Here is a 16922-nt window from a genome sequence, read left to right as displayed (position 1 = left end):
TTGCCGGGGTGCTTGGCACAGGCAAGGCGGCCACGGGATGCTTCAGGGCGGCGAAAAGAAGGCAGAAACTGGTTGTTCCCACCAGTCAAGGGGAGAAGACTCTCCAGGCGGGAGATCTCCTCTGTCGTTGGGAAAAGTGGTGAGACGGTTCCGCAGGGCTCCACCGGTGGTGTCGTCTTGGCAGGTCGGCTCGGCTTGTCCCTCTTCGGCTTCTTAGGTCCTGTGGCGACTTCTGAAGAACCAGTCCCAAAAACCCTGCTTTTATGCAGCAAACCCCCATTCATACAGCCTAGCTGTCACTCAAACATGCTAAGTGGTGAGCGGGGCGGCTCACCACTTGGGCTAATCACACCAGAGTGCGACATGAGTTGGCAAGGCAACTCAGTCCAGGGTGCCTAAACACCCTCCCACACCCCCTGTGGTACCCAGACAGAATGGCACCACTTTGGAGGGCTTCTGTGCAGAAGCCCGCCAAAAGTGGAACAAAGGCTCGACTCGGGTTCAGGGTTACTGAAGTGAACCTAGACGCCATTTTGGCGGCGAGTTCTGGCAAAAAATCCCAACCGGTGAATTTATATTAAATAAACCGGCGGTATCTTTAACATTGCACCAAAAAGTGGTGCATTAAAATCAATGGGAAATCCCATTGGGAAATATTCCGGTGGAATATTTCTGTGGTATCCACTGCCACCAGCCAGAAACTCGGCGAGGGGGGACGGGACAGTACCCCCTCGACAACAGACACAGGGGCAATCTAATTGCCCCTACCAGTACTTCCACAGTATGATGGTGTGTACTGGTTAAGTTCCTAAGTTAAGACTAGTAAAGTCAATGGTGACTTTACAGACCCAGGGAGACAGTAGTCAGTCCCAGGGTGTGGAGTCTATGTTTGGGGGTCTCTATGACACCCCTGTGTTACTGCACTGAGGGTGCTGTGTAACACACATTCAAAAACCAATGATAGCCTATGGGGTAAAAATACCCCATAGCCCATAAGCACATAACAAGTCACAGAAACCCTCTCAAGTCATGCCCAAGAGTGAGGGTAGAAGAAAAAAAAAATAAATCCCAAAAATCCAGCAAAGCTGCTGGGGGACTCACTAGGTTAGGAAATTCAGCCTAAACAGAGAATTCTCCCTAACAAGTAATAAACCCTTCAAATCCAGCAAAGCTGCTGGGGGACTCTATAGGTAAGGGAAATTAGCCATGAAATGAGAATTCTCCCCAACAGCGATGTCCTGTTGGCAGCTTCAGTTCGGTTAACACTGTTCGCTGAGCATGGGTGTGGTTTACGTATCAGTAGTCTCCCATGGGTTGTGCAAGACTGTGGTTGGTTTTGGTGTAGTGAAGTGCGTACAGTTTGCTGTGCACGCAAGTGGTTAATATTTCAGCGGTGTGCCCTGTGTGAGGATTAATTTATAGATGTCTGGAGGACAGGGGTCCATGAGAGCCTGCTTTGTCTTACCAGCTTGATGAATGTCTCTAATTATATTTGTGGGACGCTTCAGAGTTTATACTGTGGTTTCATGCTTGGCAAGTTTGGTTGTGTTTTGTTTGACTGGTCCGCTTTGTATGATTTGATGAATGTCGCTGATTTTGTATTTGAAGTGGTCCGCAAGGTCGTTGCATAATTTCTGGGAAGGTATCAGTGCTGTTACATCCCAGTGGGTTCTTGATTTTGTTTTATGTTTTGCCTGGAGCCTTGTCTGTTGTTCCCTGCTGCAAATTGGTGATTTGTTGTCATAGTATTTCTTTTTGTCATTTTGGATTTCCTTTTTGTAGGATCGGAATTGTCGCTGGAATTGTACTCTTTGCATGGAAGTATTCTTTCCTCCATTCTATTTCCAGCTTCTTGTTCTTGTTCATGCAGCTGGGTAAGGGGGGTGACCCATTTTGCCATTTCTTTCTTCTCAGGGGAGATGCTGTCTATTTGTTTCCTTGATCCATTTATTAAGTAGCTCTGTTTCTCCAGCATGGGGTCTGGCATGGATTCATATGCTCATGAATATTCCCCGTCAGGCTGGGAATCATCGGTAAAGAGAAAAATCAGTTTCAGTTTCAGTTTCGTTTCTGAACTGTCTTTCTCCTAATAAGCAATCACTGGTCTCAGGGTCATACTGCCCCCAGCCAATGACTGCCCTCTACCTACGCCCCTCCTCTGGCAGCCATCTTCAGATTTTTACCACACGTTCAAGTGTTGGGAGTCCTCGTGCTATAGCTCACGAGCTTTTACTGCGTTTTGCGATTGTTTTTTTTTTTTTTTTAACTCTAATTGTTTTCGGTCAGTCGAGCCTCAAGCTCCACCAATTATACCTCAGATCAACTGGGACCCGTTTCGGAATTTTCTACACACCTCAAGGGCGAGTTTTCATGGAGTTTCGCTTCTTGGCGGATTCTGCAATATCTTTGAGGCCTACCCTGCCTGGACATGGCCCAGGACAAAGGAAACACGACGCCTGTTGGATCCAAGCTGTTCAGGAGCTGCCCTGGATGTGGATTACAAATGTCTTCAAGGAAGATGAGCACTCTTGGTGCCTCTACTGCCTTCATGACGACAAAACGCACATGGAGAAGGACTGAGTTTTGTAAGAATATGTCCGAACAGACCATGAAGGATCGTCGTACTCGACTCACCAACTGGCTGGAGGGGAAGAGCCCAGCAGCAGGTAAGAAGTCTGAGCGGTCTTCTAAGACCTTTTGAGGGCGCTGTGGCGACGGGGGCCCAACAAAAGGCAAAGCACTGCGAGTCCGTGGGCATTGGGATCGTCGATGGGTCGGGCTCTTTGGCTGCCAGGCAACGCGCGATGTCGCCGCCGCCAACAACCATGAGCCAACGCTCTGGCTCGGGGGGGAAAAAGAAGTCTGAGAACCCGGGTAAGCTTCGGGAGAAGTCCCGGTCGATCCCGACGGCGGCAGCTGAGGGAGGGGGAGGCAGCGACCATCCCCCCAAAGTGAAGGCTTCAGGCGCGCACAGTCGGGCAGGCCCTGATTCACTTGGCTAAGGCCTCGATCGAGGGAGTCGTGGCGGCCCTGGTGAAGCCTGCAGAGGCTACCCCAGTGGAGATTACCTCCGGGCCTAGAGTTTCCCTGCCACCACGGATGGAATCCTATTTTCAACCTATCGATAAGACCCCCGTGAAACCCCGCGCAGAGAAAGAGGGGGGGCATGGTAGACATTACAGACATAGATACCACCTCTGAAGATGAGCTGGCTGGCGTCATAAAGATCCTGGACAAGATGTTCGTGGAGGTCCGGTCCTACGGGAGGGATCCTGACGAGGCGGACGAAGAAAGCGACGGTGGTGCTGACGAGGAGTCCCGGACCATGGAGGAGACGGAGGATCCTACTCCCCAACCGTCACTCCCGGTGCCTATGCCACAAGACAACTCAGGAGCCATCCTGATGGCTATCCAGGCCTTGTGTAGGTAGACAAGGACAAGGTTGCCCTTGCCCCCAGCGGATAACCCAGTGGAGCCTGGACCGTCGGGAAGCCCACCGAGCAAGCGGAGGAGGACCCAGCCTTTCCAGCCTTCACCTCCTTCCCCTCCACCGAGGGATGAGACTGGAACGGAGACGGCAGGGACAAACGACGACGGTGGTGACGACGGAATGGACCTGCCATCACCAGCCGCTCGGGCACCTCCCCCCACCCCAACGAAATTGGCTCCTTCCACGCCATGATTACCAGGGTATCTAAGCTCTTCCAGCTCTGCCCCGAAGAACAGAAAAAGGAGGGTTTCCTCGATCATTGGCGGGAGGCCAAGAGGAAGACTGTCCTCGCAGTCACTCTACTGGACGACATCTGGGACGAGGGGCTGGCACTCCTCAAGAACCCGTCCACGGCTCCTGCTAATAGAGACCGGTACGAGAAGTAGTACTGGGTCCCGGACTCCGCTCCCATGTGCCTCAGCGCACAGGCGTTCCTGGATTCAGCCGTCTCTGCGGCGGCCAAGAAGAAATCGGCCGGGGGAACGGCGCCAACTTCCCCGCCGGACAGCGAGGGGAAGAAGCTGGGAGCCATGGGACTGGTCATCTCGTCGGCAGGGACTACCATTAAAGCGGCCAACGCCCTCACGATCGTGGCACGCTACGACAGGGAGCCGGACGGCAAGTGCTGGAAGTGCGCCAGCAGGTTTCCCCAGCCGGGGGGCATGGGCGATGCCTTCTCATTCCCCTGGGACGGCCTGTTCCTGTATGCGCTCCCACCGTTGCCGTTGCTACTGTGACTCATCAGTCACCTCAGACGGTCCCGCTGCAGGATGATCCTCGTCGTGGCCGAGGCAAATTTGGTTCCCGGACCTTCTGGGCATGCCAGCGTCCCCCCCCACCCCCCCCCCTAAACACCCTCCACCCTCCTAATCTCTCCCACCCCCCACCCCGTTCAAACTGCTGACGAACGCGGATCTTCTCGCCATCCTCCACCACGACCCGGGGTTGCGGAACCTGCAGGCCTGGCTCCTGCAGCACTAGAGTTCAGAGGGTACGATAACCCGGCAGACTGCAAGGAGGTGCTTGCAAAGGCCAGGGCGTCCTCGACTCCAGTGCTATGGACACAAATGGAAGAGGTTCTTTGTCTGGTGCCGCGCACAGAAGATTAACCTTCTGCGGATTACGGCCCCTCAAGTGCTGCCGTACTTGCTATTGCTTGCCAAGGCGGGGCTGGCTCATGCCTCCATCAAGATCCATCTGGCGGCTATCTCCCGCTACACCAGAACTCTGGGGCGATCATCTCTGTGGTCCCATCGTCTGGTGAAGGAGTTTATGAAAGGACTGTTCCGATCGTTCCTGCCGTTGATGGCCCGGCGTGGGAGCTCAACGTCGTGCTGACCAGACTCATGGGACCGCCATTCGAGCTGCTTCATTCGGGACTGTTGAAGTTCCTGTCGTGGAAGATGGCGTTTCTTGTGGCCATCACCTTCGCACAACGAGTGGGAGAGATCCAGGCCCTCTCCTGTAAACCTCCATACCTGACATTCCTCGAGACGAGTGTGGTGCTGAGGACGCATCCCTCCTACATGACCAAGGTGCCGTCGAACTTCCATCTCAACGAGCCCTTGGTGTTACCGGTTTTCTTCCCATCGCCTTCGTCGCTGGCCGAGAGGACTTTACACTTGCTAGATGTGGCTAGAGCACTGAAGTTCTACGTGGACCGCACGAAAAGCCTGGCGAAGACATCAAAGCTGTTTGTGAACTTTGGACCTGTGAATCAAGGGAAGGCCATCTCGAAGGCTTCCATTTCCAGATGGCTCTCTGGCAGCATTATGCACTGTCAATGGTTGGCAAACCGACCCTTGTCCGGCCTTCCGAGAGCCCATTTGACCAGAGCAATCGCTGCTACCGCGGTGTACCTATCTGGTGTACCCCTGCTGGACATCTGCAGGGCTGCTACATGGAGGTCGACGCACACCTTCACGAAATTCTACTGCATCGACCGGGATTCCAGGGAGGAGTCCAAAGTCGGCCAGGCAGTGCTGCGTAAACTGTTCACCTGAAGGTGGGCCTGGCTAGGAGGTAAGAGATGCTTAATGTTGAGTTGCTGAAATGCTTAATGCTTAATGTTGAGCCTTGCCGCCTCCCGTGGTTGCGCATGTGTGTACTGCTATATATTCTTGTATTCATGAGCATGTGAATCCATGCCAGACCCCATGCTGGAGAAGGAACAAGTTACTTACCTGTAACTGTTGTTCTCCAGCATGGGTCTGGCATGGATTCACATGCGAACCCTCCCTCCATACCCATCTGCGGCTCTTCTCTTGGCCCTACTTCCACTTTACGTGCTACCAAATCTGAAGATGGCTGCCAGAGGAGGGGCTTAGGTAGAGGGCAGTCATTGGCTGGGGCAATATAACCCAGAGACCAGTGATTGGTTATTAGGAGAAAGACCGTTCAGAAACAAAACTGATTTTTTTTCTTTACCGAGGATTCCCAGCCTGACGGGGAATATTCATGAGCATGTGAATCCATGCCAGAACCATGCTGGAGAACAGTTACAGGTAAGTAACTTGTTCCTTTTCCGTTGAGCTAATCTTCGTCCAGGTTAGTGGATTTGTGAGTTTGTGTTCTATTAAGTTGAAGGCTTTGGTAGACTTCCAGTTTCCTTTTGTGATGGTTAGGAGTTTATTGGGCTGTTTGCCAGCTTTAGTTGGTAGCTTGAGCACAAATGGATTGATGGTGGTTGCCCCAGAGTATCTGTATTGGTGGTGATGAGGTTTTCGCTGGCGAGGATTGGGTCAGCGTTTGTCCTGCTGTATGTGTTGCTCCTTTAACCAGTTGTAGTTTCATGGCTTTTAGTTGCCTGATTCATGTTTTTGTGAGTTTGCGCTTTCTTCTTCAAACCAGACAAAGTCGCTGAGGATTATCAAATGTTCATGCTGGATGGCTATGTTGGTGATGGCTTCTATGACGTTGTCGATGAAAGTTGCGTTGTATGTCGGTCTGTAAACCAGTATTCATTTTATTTTCATTTTTGGATTTACTGTCAAGTGAAGGACTAGGGATTCACAGTTTCTGATGTTTAGTGGATAGTAAGTTTTAATTTTCTTGTGTTCCTTGAATGCTGCTGCAAGACCTCTTTTTTTTTCTTTTCTGTTTAGCTGTGCACACTTGAAGTTGTTTGATAGGCAATGGTGGAGTGCAATTTTTGTGGTTGTCATCTAAGCATGTTTCTGTGATGAATAGGACGTTGATGCCGTCGCATAGCAGGTCATATATCTCTGTGGCATGTTTGGACATTGATCTTGCGTTGACCTTTTTATGTGTCTCCATAGTGTATGTTTAAAGTTACAGTTAACTACAACTTTTGGGCTTGGTCTGGGTTGCCCCACTGGGCTCCCATGTTAATTTCTTTCATACACTTGGGTGAACTATAGTTCCCAAGTAGTAAATATTGATTTTCATCACACTTTTCTTTTTATACAGTGAGCCAGCACGCCCCACCTTATGTGGAGTGCTGGGGGATACAATGTATCCTCTTTCTTACCTGCTAACATTTTTTTATAATTGTGTGTAGTACATGAATGGCTGGTGGCAGTGGTTTTACCTTTGTAGCTTTTAGCCTTTATTACTTGCAGGCTGTTAATTCAGCCCCCTTAATGCACAGAAAAGCCACAATTTTTCCAAAATGTTGGCTCCTTCTTTTTTCGCCATTTCTTGTGTGCTTGCTTTTTATGAGGTCTTTCCCTACCATTCTTGGCGGGAGCGACCTCGGGGGCTGTTTTGTCTTCGGCGGGAATCCTTTTGGATTCCACACCCAGCCTCCAGAGTGTCTATAAAGGCAAGAAGCTAGAGAGGAGTCCAAACCTCTGCAGCTCTTTGTCTCCCACCTTGCCAGAAAGCGAACTCCTCCCAGTGGGGGGGTCTGGCTTTTCAAATTAGACAGCCAGACCACCCCTTGTTGTAAAATGTGGGTAGAGAATGCAGAGGCTGTGCTGTAGTTCCTGATAAAAGCTCTGAAGTTAGAAGCTGCTGACAAGTCGACCATTGGAGCTGAAACCAACGACGAAGAAACAAAGGCTGTAGTGATTTCCAGTTACCGGAGAGCATGCTGTGTAACCGAACCTGCTGGAAACCTTTTTTCCAATCGACCTGGGGGATCCAGAAATAGACCACCCGGTTCCCTAGACTCAAAGACCTGCATTTTGAGCCATATCACACGGTGCTGCGACCTTCACGGGGCTGCAATACCCAAATACCCTGGGACCTCAAGCCATTGTGCACGGCACAGTCTTCTGAATCCAGCTGACACTTTGGTGGCATCCTACGGGAACTCCAGAGACCCGATTTGAGTCCTAAAAGTCCCCTCATAAGAGTGCTGGACATTGAAAACAACGACAATCTGACCAGCGATATTCAGTCCTCTTCTCACTCCTGAAAAGGGAGCCAAAACCACAGAGTGGTTCACAGCCGTGAAGAAACTCTTGCCTGGAGCCTTCTCTGTTGATCCCTGCTGCAAATTCCCGTTTAAAGTCCGGTCTTCTGTCTTCATAACAAAGGAATCCATCGATCAGGTTTTTGGCTGCAGATCCTAATGTCTTCCTGCTGCAACTATTATTCTGTGCTGAGGTACTGTGTTGGCTGGGGTATTTACTTACCTTAAACCTGTGTGATTTCTGTAATACTATTGGGGTGTTTTCTGTGATTGGGGGTCCTCTCATCCAGTTCACCCAGGCCCACTGCTGGAATCCTCCTAGGGTGTCTTCTTTGAAGTGCCTGGACCCTTACTTGTTTGAACAGTCTTCTATAGGAACTCTGACACTTGCCTGCAGCAGAACCCTTTTGCACCCTGCCTACAGCGGGCACCGAGACCAGTAGGGTGCCTCTGAGTGAACTCATGCAATTGAATAGGGAAAGACTGGATAAGTAAAGGATTCTGTCTTGAATAACAAGTGTTGAAAAGTACATACTTGTGAAAGAATTAGTTTATAACTAACTCTGAGAGTGAACAGTTAAAGTTCTTACTACCCTTCAATGTGTGTTGTGCTATTCTGAAAAGTATATGTTGGGATATTTGTACTCGCATGTGACTTGTTTGCTTCTTTCCCAAAAGTAATGCTGTTTTCTTCATTATCTATTTAATTCCGAGAAGAGGTGTATAGGCTCGCCACCTGGGTCTTGCTTCCCTTAACTTGCTGTATTGCCTGCTTAGAATAGGTCTGCCTTAGGTTTTAGCTACCTGGAATATCATTGTCATTCTTAAAGTGTAACATTGGGTTTTGCTTTCCCTGGTCTGTTTCATACAGATGCTAAAACAGTTTTGGGTCTATACATATCTTTAAGTTGCTGATAGCTCCTTTACGACGTATATAGGTTTTACATACCTTGAGTTAGCTGTATGCCATCCTAAAGTAAGTTAGTTATTGCTTACCTCCGATGTGTTCCACTGATCTGCAAAGCAACTGTAATAGTATATTACAACATTAGGTTTGACCGGTCTAGAATAGCTGGGTGCCATTCTTGAAAAGTGTTCTGTAGGTGTAGCTGTCCTTGGTCTGCCTGGTTCATCCTAATTTAGTGTAACAAGTTCTTGCTTATCTTAGACTGTGTTCCACTGCGCTGAAAAGCAACTGTAATTGTATAGAACACCAAAAGGTCTTACTCCCCTAGTATAACTGTGTTTTATCATAAATTTAGTTGTAGGTATATACTGTTCCTTGAATGAGTGTTCCACTGTTCAGAAATGTATCCTGGTAACAGGGTTGGTTGATTATGTGATTCCTTAACTGAGTGTCACTACATAACTGACAGGGTCTACTACCCTTGAATTACTGTAAAGTAATCTGAAAGTAACTGTCTTTATTCCCCATGAATAGGGGTGCCCTATACTAAATGTGTTTAAGGTCTGACATACCTAGAAATACAGTTCGTTTTCTAAATAAGGTCTATGCTTTGATCTGTGTACTTTAAAGCATTGAGTTGTGTTTTTATGGTTGTGGGCATATATAATGTGATAGTACCTATTTACCCAAGATTTACCTTGGTCTATTTGTATTTAAATTAAGACTTTATTTTTACAATATATAGTGTTTCAGTATTTCTTAGGACCATATGTGTACTACAATTTTTTAGTACTGATTCTATAGCCCTCTCTCCCTCCTAAGATAATCCTGGCTGCTCTGTCTATGCTACCATATACTCTGGTGGTACAACCTTATACTAAGAGTTGGAGTCTTGTACTGTCAGAATTGAATTGTTTTACTAAGTCCTTTTGGACTTAAGAAAAACTGTCCTAAAAATATACCATTCTCACTCATTCCTGAGACTAAGCCTGGACTGCTTTTCCACATACCTTGATTGGGTTTTGGATAAACTCAGACTCCCTGTTCAACAGAACTAGGGTGACCTCCTAGAATCCATCCCCAGGGTTTTGGATGGTTTTTCTAACTCAATCAGCCTATTAGTTCTCTGAATATTGGTTACTTACCTGGTTCAATTTTTGCATTCACTTTCCTACATATGCAGCTTTGTAAAAACGGATTCTAATTGTATTCTTAAAAGTGAAGTGCTAGTGTTTGTAGTGGAGCACACCAAGCTGAATATGTATATACTAGTAATGAATGTGTGTTACTGGTCTGTAGTTTTCATTGCTAAGAGTTTGCCTTGGGCCTAATAAATATCTGTATTTCTATACATTCTGCTTAACTGAACCAAACCATTTACCACTCTCATGCCCTCCTAAGTCTAAGCCTTGCTGTTCCATCACACCATCCAGAGTTTGGCTAGATCGTTGTGTATGTCCATGGTTATAAGAATCTGTCTACAACGCGGTTTCTGAAAATCCATCTCAACACTTACCCCCATAGTTTATCTTGACCCAAGTGTAAATCACCCTGTGCATCAACTAGGGTGACCTCTCGGGTCCCTCATTCTCCCCACCGGGCTGGTTTTTGAAAATCAATCTTAGCAGTTACCTTTGTGTGAGACTGGAAGGTTTTGATGGAAATCCTGCAAAACCTCATTGTTGCTAAATCTTCCTTAGCCTTCACCAGAGGACATAGATAATCCTCCTACCACAGAGTATGTCTCAGTGCTTTCACCTGTCTCTCATAAATATGGACTAACACCTGAAATTAAGCCACAAGGCAAGAACATGCTTTCCATTATAAGGAAAAATTGCATCAAGGGTGGGCATCCATATAATTCCTCTCCTTCTAATGTTCAGAATATGGTATCCTCTTTACCTCATTGCAGAGTCCAAGCTGAGCAACTTCTGGCAACTGGTTTTGGATGAGAAGAAGCAGATTTTCACCTCTGAGAAGTACCTGTCAATCGCATCGGAAGACGGTGAGTCATTCTGCAGGATCCATATGGGATTTCGATTGGACGAATGTGTTTTTCCCCACATCAAGGGCGAGAGAAGACTAGTTGGGATATAGGCTTGCAGGAGAGGTGGGAGAGGGAATAATTGGTGAACGAGGCTGCTATTAACAGACAATGTATGAAATAAAGCATGCTATAATGATGGCAAGGAGGTAAGTGGTGTTTTTGTTTTACTTCCCTTTATAAACTCTTATTTGGGGGGGGGGATTGGTCAGCGCATATGGTTACCAATGCAGTGAAACTGCACCCCACCCCGTGTGAGACTTCTCTATTGTTTTAATGTAGTACACATTGCCTTACACAAGTGATGCTGGGGTACTTGGTATCCCTTTTACATTTTCTTTAGTAACATTTTTGTTAACTTTGTGTTATGCCTAGAGTCAGCTGGTGGCGGTTAATTTTGTTATACTATTTTTTTTGTTGTGGTGTATTTGAGTGCACGTTTTTATTTTACTACATAAGTACTATTAGGATGATTTTTATTTTTTTTCCTCCAGGCCGTATGGTCTGGGTCATCCTCCAGTATAACTTCCGGACTCTGTTTTTACTAGTGTCTCCATCAAGCTCACCAGTATCTCCAAGTGGTAGTCGTGGGAGAGCAGCCCAGGCACTGAGCCTTCCCTCCTACCTTTCTATCAGACTTACTCTTACAGGCTCACCAGACTTTTTGGCTGTTGTAATGGTACTGTGAGGAATCGGGAATGAAACTCGTACACGAGTTAGCCATAGTTTTGGTTTTAAAACATAAAGGGTTGGGAAGAGGCCTTTCTGACTCTGCGCTAATAGGAATTGCCCTACATAAACCATAACTATGGATCAGTCTGTGTCAGGATGTCAACATCAAAGCTGTTACTTGTGTCCAAAGGTTTTACTCTGACCCTCACACTATAAATTAACAAAAATGTGAAAAGGCACATTTCTTTAACCTTTGGTGCCTTTTGAAAAAGTGTTTGTAAAGAAAGAATAAGAAGTTCCAACTCAAAGGTTCTTGTTCCAGTGTGACTCCCTTCTCCTGGATTCCTCTTTATCACAGTTATTTACACAACAGTTCCTTGTGTTTTGTTGGGCCCTATGATGAACCAATGGAGTCATCATGGATTCCCGTTGGGAACATCCTCCCATGTGGCCAGAGGAAGGGAGTCGCTACCTGACCCTGGGGATGGTTATATGATGGAGAATCACATGGGAGGAGACAACTACCAGGGAGGTGTCATAACTTGGTTGGACATGGTATTCCCACCTTTTCCCTGAGCGAGACCCTCAAAACCCCAAGACCTTAATGGCTTATTGTCACCTAACTGGTCCCCCCCGTCAAAGAAACCCCTTCGGTACTGAGAGGAGTAAGGCGTTTGTACAAAGTGACAGGAGCTCGAAGTACAACATGCAGGCTAGTTTTTTCAAGCCTTCAGTATGCGGGACATTTAAAGATGACAACCGCACTATTGAAGTGAGCAGTGCAGGAGAGGATGTTAAACCCTGTGTCAAGGCTCAATGTCAGAGGGCACAACTACCAGGCTGCTAGAGCAGAGAAGGCTGCTGGGATGCGAAGCGAGAAGCGGCGTACACGGAGGGTCCTGGAGAAGCTGGCAGCCATTCAGAAGCTCCTGGAGGTGTGAACCCTCGAAGAGGCAGCCTTCCCCCCTTCTGGGCCAAACAGGAAAGCCGGTGTGTGACTGCGGAGCCGCGCAGGACGTTTCAAGAATGTCCGCACACTCCAAAGTGGAAAGGGGCCGATCAAATCACCCTGCAGCAGCGCTAACGGAATTGGAGATGCAGAAAGGAACCAGTGAGTCTGTCCAAAGCAACTCGGGACCCCGGGGCGTTCCGACAAGTGCACCAACCAGTATTTGATGCATATGAGATTGCTGATACAGAAAGAAGTTTGTTTGAATACAGTCAAGGCAAAGTACAAACTTTTATACCCAATGAAAAGAATGTGTGAATGCGGACAAGACCAAATTTAAAGGCGGACCCCAATCAAGTACAGATGTATGAGATGCCAGTCTGGGGGAGAAGTATGAGCAACTGTTACCATAGATAGAACTACCAAGCACCACATGGTATAATTATTTGTTACATTTGTAAAGCACGCCTAACCCTCGGGCATCTGGGTGCATAGATTACGAAAATGGTTATAGGTTGTATATCAAAAATTTGGTTACAGGTTGTACATTTTAGGAATTTGGTTACACTTTGTGCCAGCTTAAGCATGAGGTTACAGGCAGAACAGGCTTTTGAATATGGTTGCGGGTTAAACAAGCTTATGAATATGGTTCCATATCATGCAGGCTTAGGAATATGGTTACAGGTCATACTGGCTTAGTAGCAGTTGGTGGTAGAAGGTTGTACTTGGCTGTACTGAACAATTTAGAACATTATGCCGTGCAGTGTGCCATTTCGTGCCGCAGAGGATAACGCATAATAGATGGGTGACTGAGTACTGTACAGTGTAGCTCAAGGTCTGACAGGTTACTTATGTGCGTGTAGGGTATGCGTTCATGTCCTGAATAAAGATCCAAGTTTTTATTTTTTTGCGAAAGGATAATCAGGAAGGTTCCATTGGCGTGGCAGCCATGGTGGAGAAGCTAGAGCCGCCTGCTTTGTCTTTTAAATCTGTGCTTGGTGAGTTGCTCCTCATATGCTGAATGGGTAAGTCAGGTTGATTGGTTTGTATTTATCAGGCTGGACAAGTAGCGAGGGGCTGTATTGGATATAGTGAGTGTGAGGACCTTGAATTTGATTCGGTCTCACTGGTAACCAATGGATGTTTCTCTTGATGGTAGTGATATGTGCTGATTTGGTTATGTTGAGTGCTACTCTGATGGCGTTGTTCTGTACAATTTGACGTTTCTAATGTTTTTAACTGAAAAGTCTACAAAGATGGCATTGCAATAGTCCTTGACAAGATTAATGCTCTTGCCAGAGTGATCAGATTCACTTCTTTGATTGTTTATTTGTATAGCGACCTATACACAGTGTTTCAAAGCGCTCCAATGAGGGAGTGAACATGGGAGAATACAATTACATTCTTTCATGTTCTTGAAAACAATTAAGAATGAGAAAAATAACTCGTCAGCCTGACAACATTTCAGATGGTGCAAGTACAGGAACAATTAGGGAGAAGAGGGGGGGGAAGGGAAAAAGAAGACAAACTAGCAGTAATATCACTATGCCTGACGGCAATTGATGCAGTGCATGAGTATACAGAAGGGTGTGGGGGTGGAAGTGGAGGTGTGAAGGTGTGGAGTTTAAGGGGCAGGGGAGGAACAAACCGCTAAACAGAAAGGTCAGACGACAATTCGGATTAGTACAAGGAGGGGGGAAGGACATGCCGCTATCCAAGTCAAGAGACAAATGATAGGAGTAAGTGCTAAAGGACAGAGGAGGAAAGTGGGAAGGGGGCAAAAGACTGGGAGTGGAGGCAATGGGGTGGAAGAGGGGCACAAGACAGTCACAGAGGGACATGGGAGGGTAAGGGTTGCAAGACAGAAATGAGCGGACTTGGGGGTAGATGACTGGGATGGACGGGGAGGGGAGAGGGCAGGTGGCTGCAATACAAGTGACTACGATTACTATGCCTGACGGCAATTGGGGTAGTACCAGACTTTTGGGGCATACAGACACACTTATGGGCAAGCGGGAGAGAGCGGGGGGCACAAAGAGCTGTTGTGCTGCAGACTGTGGACCCTTTCTGGACTTCTACCTACTGCACGGCGAGACGTTGTAAGGACAAGAGGAAGGACTGCCTCTCCCATCTAGGCGAAACGTTATTGGGACTTTCACAGACTCTATTGGCCACAGTAAATATAACGTTGAATTTATTGTTACACTGGCGTTCAGTGATGCCTGAGGTCTTTGGGTGGGGTGAGTGGGCTGGGCTAGCTGAGCTGTGAGTGGGCTGGGCTGTAAACGCGCCTGCCGTGAAAGCTTGCGTTGCTCGCGTTCTTATTTTCTGTTTACCCTTAGATCCTTTGTGTGCTGAGGCTCCGGGCCTCCCAGAACCTTACTTAGTGTAGGGTGCATGCACATTTCGTGTGTGCATTCAAAGTGCCTCAAAGTACTGTTGTGCTATTAGGCTGTGGGATGTGGGGGTGTGTTTGAGTTTCCTGCTTCCGTGTAAGTGTGCTCTATGGCATTGTTCTTGTTAAGAATGTGGTTTGCTTGTTAAGTGGCATATGCTGCAAGTGAGTCATACATGCCGGTAGTATTCCTCTGGTACGCCGGCTTTAATCACTGTTTGTAGGCGCATTTAATTCAAGTTTTGGGCAAGCTCAACTTTCTGGTATTTTTGCCATTTGCTGTTTACAAGACACTCCTGTATAATTGATTCTTTATATACATTTCCTTATGTTTTGTGGAAGTGAATAGCCTTGGCTGCTTATTTTTTAGTATTTTGTCTTGCTTTGTGAATGTACTATGGCTAGCAGTTTACAAAGCGGGAACATTTGTAAAGCACTCATGCACTCCTCCAATTCATCTAAGAAAGCGAGCTTCTGCACTGTTGCCGAGCAACCAATGGAGAGAGGCGATTGTACAACATTATTGGGGACCACAAAGCAAGATGTACATATAGCTGTAGAACTACAGTCTAGCAAGATGGAACCTATTTTTCAAGACGTGGCATTCTCGCATTTATGCGCAAATTCATGCATGTGCTGTTGAAGTTAACACAAGTAAATAATTTCCCATCAAAGAAATGTACGATTGTGATAATTCAATACAACACAGCTTCCTCAGCCTGAGGGAGCCACTTCTTCTTTTTCCCTTCCGGCAATGGCTTCTAGTCGACATGCTGATGGTACTTCAGACATTTCTATGATGGCTCCAACAGTGTTGGCGGAATTATCAAAGCGTATCCGATTATCTTTAGGCCCATCCACACCAGTCTCACGGGCGAGGGGTGGTATCGATAATGTCCATTTGCACCACATGCTCGAACCGCTTGGCGTAAATTCATCCAATAACCCTCAGATTGAGAGTTCTCTCACTCAGAAACCTCTAGGTTCGCCTAACCATCTGCACTTTATGCTAGAACCAGTAGAGGTAAAACCAATAAGTAATACTCAGAGTGAGACTCCTCTCACACAGGAACCACTTTGCTCCATCAGTCCATCTGTTCAGTCCACGACTAACTTACTGAATCCTGACGCTGCACCAGTTCTCCAGGTCCAGTAGATGGGAGAGCACCTCCATTAACAACGTATGAATCTTCCCATATCGCTTTTCCTGGTTCTTCACCAGTAATTCATGATATTGAAAATATGGAGCCACAGTTCCCAGTAATAAGCTGTATTTTGAACCTTCTTGATAGAGGGCATGAATTGACGCACCTAGAAATGAAGGCGCTCAAGCATACATCCATAGAATTGATTGCAAAAATCAACAAGATGGAAGGTTTTTTATGTGGAAAATTGGTGGGTAGCGCTGAATCTAACAAAGATTTTGTAAAGATTCCTAAAGGAAAGCTCACTCGTACAAAGAGCTCAGATGCATGGATTGCTGGTGCACACAAAATCATCTGACAGATGCGTCTGAATGCCCTTCTTTACTCTTTAGTCGTTCTTGTGCTTGGGCTGTAATTTCTTCTCCTCCTGCCAATTGAGAGCCTGGGCTTGTGGGAAGTAATGAAACTGATTTAATCAATGTCCGGTGGTGTGTACATACACTTGGATTGGAAAAAATGATATCACAAGTTTCAACTAACCTATCACTTCTAGCTAATCCTATAGGTTTAGGCTTGAATGTAATTGAAATTCCAGCTGCCACTGTAATGCCGGATAGCCCTTCTGACCTTGTAGACATTATTCTTCAACAAGAAAGAGGGGACTACCCAAGAGATGGACTTGACTCCATCATTGGGTAGCACAACTGTTGATACACATGTTGATAGGATCTCTGTAGGGGGCTTTCTCTCACGTAAACAAAAAGGCCTTCATTTAAGGGCAATTAAAAGAACTATGAAAAAATCACAGCACACCGAAAACAGTGTGCAAACCTTAGCTTCTGCTATTAACAAGACTACTTCCCATAGCTCCAACACTAATAACATTAGCAGCCTGTTTAATGAGGTGATTCTTGATGTGGGGCAGCTAAATGAGGAAAGCAG

General features: G+C 46.8%; 1 protein-coding gene across 1 annotated transcript in view; it reads left to right on the top strand.

The window, feature by feature from the left end:
• Window positions 1–16922, top strand: part of GCN1 (GCN1 activator of EIF2AK4) — a 1783851-nt gene that overhangs the window by 611590 nt on the left and 1155339 nt on the right. Inside the window, exon 16 of the mRNA XM_069619734.1 lies at window positions 10688–10780. Within this exon, the coding sequence (XP_069475835.1) occupies window positions 10688–10780 (93 nt within the window). The remainder of the gene's footprint in view (window positions 1–10687; window positions 10781–16922) is intronic.

Source organism: Ambystoma mexicanum, chromosome 10, assembly GCF_040938575.1.
Source record: "Ambystoma mexicanum isolate Mex_15411 chromosome 10, UKY_AmexF1_1, whole genome shotgun sequence".
Taxonomy (NCBI): Eukaryota; Metazoa; Chordata; class Amphibia; order Caudata; family Ambystomatidae; genus Ambystoma; species Ambystoma mexicanum.
The sequence above is the reverse complement of the archived record's forward strand: the minus strand, read 5'-3'. Positions and strand labels throughout refer to the sequence as shown.